Genomic DNA, 5,681 nt, shown 5'->3' on the forward strand with positions numbered 1-5,681 from the left:
AGGTTGGGAGGTTGGAAGTGGTGGTGCATTTCAACTTACTCTTAAATTTAAAAATAGAATGAGCTTGGGAGATAGTTCTGTCTATGCAAGCATGTGGACCAGATGTCCACAATATCCATGTAAACTGCAGGCTTGGTGGCACACATCTGTAATCGTAACACTGCGCAGAGAGAGCACAGGCAGGCAGGCCATTCCTGGAGCTCCCGGGACAGCCAAGGCAGTCTAGCCAACTGGCGTCCGCCGTACCTGCCTGTCTCCTCCAGACCGCTAGGGGGAGCCAGCAGGCCAGGAGGACTTCCCCGGTTCTTCTCCATGACCCACACCGCCGGCTAGCTGACCCGGAAGCCGTGGGCCTCAAAGGAGCAGTGCTTCCAGGTGGGAGCGAGGTGACCCCGGCTGCCAAAGGAGAGTGAAGCAAAGCAGCTATGGGGGCGCACTTGGCCCGGCGCTATGTGGGGGATGCCTCGGTGGAGCCTGACCCCCTGCAGATGCCCAGCTTCGCGCCGAACTACGGCTTCCCGGAGCGGAAAGAGCGCGGTGAGCTCAGAGCGCAGGCGCGACCGCGGACCCCGCGGATCTTGGTGCTGCCTGTGTGCACAGGGTCGGGTCGGGAGGGCGCCTCATCCACCTCCTTGAACGTGGAGACAGTGCGGGCAGGGCTGGAGCAAAGGGCTAGAAGACAGCTGAGAGCGGGAAAACGAGGCTGCTCCGGTGCTCTTCGTCCTGGGCACAGCGCGGAGCCTAGGGACGCGTTCTTTGCATCTCCATACAGGTGCACGCTAACTTACTTAGCTACATACAAGGATACAAGGTCGGGGGCGGGGCGATCATGCGGTACATCTGGCCTATCTGGTGTGATGATGCTGGGGATGGGTTCTCGTTCTTCCTGTGTGGGAAAATCGCAGGCTTACAGAGTGAGAGCTCTGGACAAAGTCCCATTTTGACATTTGGGATGCCTCATGGTAGCAGAGAAACCGTGGCACTGCCTTTAGGGATCCCACTGGGCAAGCAGATCCAAGAAGCAAAACTTGAAGTGTGGAAGCAGGCTTCGTGACAGGCGGTAGAAGCAAAGGCTAAATGAGGCATGTATCTGGAACCGATGAAGCTGGTTCCGAGGAGCCCTCGGATGGAGCCCTCACTAGTCAGCAGAGGAAAGACACAAATTTGTGTTGCCAAAAGGTTTGTGGTGTAGGCTGGGCAATGGCTCAGTCGCTAAAGTGATTGCCATGCTATCCCCTGTGGAAACATGAACAGAAGTCTGTCTTCTCACCCCAGGGAGGGAACCTTTGGCAGAACAAGGTAAGAATAGCAGCACTGAAGTTCAACTTGGTGAGCCAGTGAGCCCTACTGCATTACATGAGCAGAAATGACAGACAGTGGCCCCCACCAAAAGCCCACCCCAGCATGAATGACAGACAGCCCCTTTAATCTGCTTCCCCCAGGGAGCTTGGTTGAGATGAGCTGGTCTCTGGGCAGACTTTAGAGCCTAGACAAGCTTGGGGAAGGAATGGCCTAGTGAATCTGGTTGGCTTCAAGGCTTCCTGAAGCTGTTGTTTGCTTCCAGTTTAAGGAGCTCTCCTTGCAGGGCGTGGTATATGCCTTTAACCCTGACGGTCAGGAGACAGAGGCAGGCAGATCTCTGAGTTCAAGGCCAGTCAGGGCTAAACAGAGAAACCCTGACTTGGGGGCAAAAGAAGAAGAAAAAGCAGGCTTTGTGTAGGAGGAAAACTATCACATATGTAAAAGGCTGGCGGAGCTAGCTATGCCTGTGCTCCCAGTGCAGAGAGGATAGAGGTGGATCCAGGGGCCTCACTGGCCGGTCAGTTTAGCCAGTAAGTGAGCTCTAAGCTCTGTGAGAACTTGTCTCATAAAATACGGTGGATGAATAACTGGACTCTGTCTTTTGGTCTACTCACCCAGGTCTTAGTGACCGCTTGGAGAGTGATGACTTGTAGACAGGGGTGGAGTTCTCCAAGGATTGGAGTCCACAGATACGAATCTGGGTATGCTGGGAGGTTGTGCCCTGACTCTGGGGAAGTCCTTCAGCCCTAACTGAGCCTGCAGCTCATTTATCCACCTGACACCCTGCTTTGCCCATAGTCCGCTTTGAATATGACCAGCACTCCTCTGGCTTGGCTAACCCAAAACTTGGTAAAACCCTGTGGCCCCGGTATCCAGGTGGCTTCCTCCTTGGACCCCTTCTTGCTGTGGAGTCAGACTGGTCTAACTCACAGTCCTTTCCCTTTGGCCTCTGGAGCACTGAGCTCACAGGCCCAGTGTGCTCAGTGATGCTAGCCTTCGGATTACTTCCATGGCTCTTCATTGCCTTATCCTCCGTCTTAGGCATGCTCCTGTGGGAGAGCAGGAACAGCTGCCCCTTCCCACTCCCATGCACCCTCAAATTCCTCCTCACCTATAATTCCAAATGACCTGTCCATGGCCTGGCAGAGCCCCCATTTCAAGTGAACCCCTTATGTCCTCCATCCACAACATGAGGGTTCTGCTCAGGAATCTGTTATCAGTCTCCTGTCAGCAAGCCATTACACTACCTCCCAAACCCAGACACAGTGGTGCATGGACGGTAGTGTAAAGTCCCATTCAGGCCCTACGGTCTCCAGCTTCCCCCCTCACTGAAGGGTTCTTTCCAAAGTTCCCCAGCCAAATCACTAAGTCCCATCGTCATTCCTCAGTTGTACCTTGATCACCTCCATCTCCCTGGACTATTACTCATTCTTCCTCAACTCCCTGTTGGATGCCTTAAAGCCAAGGCCTCTGTCTGTCCTGTCCTAGAGACAGCTTGCAACGGCCTTGTGTGCAGCAATACTGCCAAGTTTATCTCCAACAGAAGCCTTAACCTTCAACTTAGGAATGACATTGCTGGCTTTCATGTTTCTGTTTTGTTTTTTGTTGTCTGTGTTAGTGCTATGTTAGTTGTATGCATGAGTGTATGCACGCATGTATGTTGGACAGAAGTCGACTGACAGTGTCTTCCTCAGACCACTCTCCACCTTCTCTCTCCCCGGAACCACCAACCACCACGCTTTGCTGCCACCTTAATTTTTTAAGACAGAGTTCATTCTATAGCACAGGCTGGCCTCAAATTCCAGACCCCACCCCCACCCCCGCAGGCTCACAAGTGCTGAGATTATATGAGAGACAAGATCTTGCTGTGTAGCACAGGCTAGCCTCAAATTTAAAATCCTCTTACCTCAGCCTCCTGAGTGCTGAGATTACTGGTATATACCACTCTGCCTTCCCCTTCAGCCTTCTGACCTCACTTCCTACCACTATAGAGGACAGCTCCGCCTTCCTTGTGCTCAAGCCAAAATCCAGGAGGTGAGGAAGCCCAGTCCCGTTGGCCTGTTAAACCTAGATGCCATAGGCATCTATCTGTCTAACTCGCACCTCACCTTCTCGTGCCCCCCTCTTTGGTTTTGAGGGGTTGTTTTGTTTTTTTGGTTTTTCTCCCCAGTCAATAAGGCTGTCAGACAATGAGTATATTTTGCCTACTTTGTCTCCCTCTGAAGATGGATACCATCTACCTCCCTGCCTCCCTGCTGTATTCCTTAACTTAGCAGGCAGTAGCTTTATGAACTGGAGATGAGGCAGGACCTTGGGTTGCTAACCTGAACTCCAGATTGAGTGGCTCCAACAAGAGCCTGCCTGCCTGCAAGGTGAGCCCCTGGGCCTGGAGTGCAGAGGTATAACATACAGAAACCAAGCTGGCTTCATCAGCCAACTAGGATAGCAATCAGAGGTGTGCACTAGACACTGTGATGGTTGGAGAGGTGTGGGTTAGACCCTGTGATGGTTATAGAGAAGGTGGTTACTACTTGGGTTAGATTTGGGAGGAGTACAGGCAGAGTGCAACAAAGGTAGAGAAAGCCTATTCTGGTGACAGATAACCCTGAGCCACATCTGGATACCAGGTTAGAAGCTCAAAAAGGGCACAAGGACCTGAGCCCATATGAGAAAGAGGATATGGTAGGAGTGTGGTGGTATCTGTGTGGCGATGAGGATTTTCCAAGTCCTCACACGTTAGGCAAGCACTCTTCCACTGACTTCAGTTTATTTTTATTTTGAGTATGTGTCCGTATAGAGATTTGCACTTAAGAATGTAGGTGCCAGACAAGGCCAAAAAAGGCATTAGGTCTCCCAGAGCTGAAGTTAAAGGCAGGGTTATGAGCTCGGGGAACAAAACTCCAGTTCTCTGCAAGAACAATGATGCTCTCACCCACTGATTCATCTCTCCAGCCAGCTTGCCAACGTCTGTATAGTGTTTCAGCATTAGGGTCTTTCTCCTAAGTTGCACACATTGGCTATAAACCCACTCTGTAGCCCAGGCAGGTCTTAAACTTGTGATCTCCTCAGCCTCCTAAGTAGCTGAAAGTGACAAGCCTTGAGCCACCAGGCCTTCTGTGGGAATACATTTAATGCAATAAAATGGGTGTAGGACCAAGGCACAGGTAGAGGAGGTAGGCCTGCAGACCCGGCAAATCGGGTCCTGATGGACTGATAAGGTGTAGGATTGTGGGGCACAATGGGTACAGGCTATGTTCCTAACCCAGTGATGGAACATGCCAGCTCAGAGCTAGATCATCTTCCCAAGGCTCATACATGAGCACTTAACATACACACATAGATGGTAGCATTTATGTCAACATCAGGACAGTTCTGAAGTCCTGTGAGCTAGTGATAAACCTGTCTTATCTGTGTAAGTACGCACTATGCGGGTTACACTGGCACCACCTAACAATGCATTCCTGGGTCACTTCTGGTTACCACAGCTCTGTTGGCTTAGCTGAGAGCTTGACAGCATCGGTGCTGGACCTGGCTATTTTTGTAGTGGGGAAGCTGAGCTGGAAGGTGAGCACTAAGCTTCACCTTGACTTTTTAGACAACAGCATCGTTAGAGGAAGGGATCTGAGGCTCTCTGTACTGTTTCCACACCCAAAGGGAACAGTGTCACCCTTCCTTCAGTCAGGACGTGGCCATAGTCCGAATGGGTTCTGCTAAGCCAGTGAGGGACATCCTGGGGTTGTGGAGTTGGGGGTTGGCTCTGACGCTGAGCCCTGCTACTCCCCACAGTAATGGTGGCCACGCAACAGGAGATGAACGACGCCCAGCTGGTACTGCAGCAGCGTGACTACTGCGCCCACTATCTCATCCGGCTGCTCAAGTGCAGACGGGACAGCTTCCCCAACTTCCTGGCTTGCAAGCATGAGCGGCACGACTGGGACTACTGCGAGCACCTGGAGTGAGCCTGCCCTGCACCGACCCACCCCACGGGCCCCCACACGTGGGCGTGGGGAAGAGTGGAGCCACCAGGAGGCCTCACCCTACAGGGTTCCCTGGTGGCTGGGAATGGGATCGGGTCAGGGCCTATGGCACTGACACTCTGTCTGCTCTGCCCACAGCTACGTGAAGCGAATGAAGGAGTTTGAACGTGAGCGGCGACTGCTCCAGAGGAAGAAACGGAGGGAAGAGAAGGCGAAACGGGTAGCCCTGGGCCAGGGAGAAGGAGAGGTGGGCCCTGAGGTGGCCCTCTAGGGGTAACCCACCCGCTTGTGGACCTGTCAATGAAATAAAAGCTTTGAGTCAACTGTCCAACAATCTGCACTGCCTCAGGGGTGGGAAGGAGCGGCGTGGGCCCTGTACCCCTAAAGAACACAAAGCCCAAG

General features: G+C 52.7%; 1 protein-coding gene across 1 annotated transcript; it reads left to right on the forward strand.

The window, feature by feature from the left end:
• Positions 1–340: 340 nt before the first annotated feature.
• Positions 341–5,613, forward strand: Ndufb7 (NADH:ubiquinone oxidoreductase subunit B7). Its single transcript, XM_051194914.1, has 3 exons — positions 341–537; positions 5,089–5,257; positions 5,418–5,613. The coding sequence occupies exons 1-3, from the start codon at positions 426–428 to the stop codon at positions 5,548–5,550; spliced, it is 414 nt and encodes a 137-aa protein (XP_051050871.1). The 5' UTR covers positions 341–425; the 3' UTR covers positions 5,551–5,613.
• Positions 5,614–5,681: the final 68 nt, after the last annotated feature.

The sequence above is a fragment of the Phodopus roborovskii genome, unplaced genomic scaffold, assembly GCF_943737965.1.
Source record: "Phodopus roborovskii unplaced genomic scaffold, PHOROB, whole genome shotgun sequence".
Lineage (NCBI taxonomy): Eukaryota > Metazoa > Chordata > Mammalia > Rodentia > Cricetidae > Phodopus > Phodopus roborovskii.

Bases quoted from the DNA above. Each gene is read 5' to 3' on its own strand.
- Ndufb7 (XM_051194914.1), top strand. From the start codon at position 426: ATGGGGGCGCACTTGGCCCGGCGCTATGTGGGGGATGCCTCGGTGGAG. The intron at 538-5,088 runs GTGAGCTCAGAG...TACTCCCCACAG, and splicing joins CCCGGAGCGGAAAGAGCGCG to TAATGGTGGCCACGCAACAG. The intron at 5,258-5,417 runs GTGAGCCTGCCC...CTCTGCCCACAG, and splicing joins GACTACTGCGAGCACCTGGA to CTACGTGAAGCGAATGAAGG.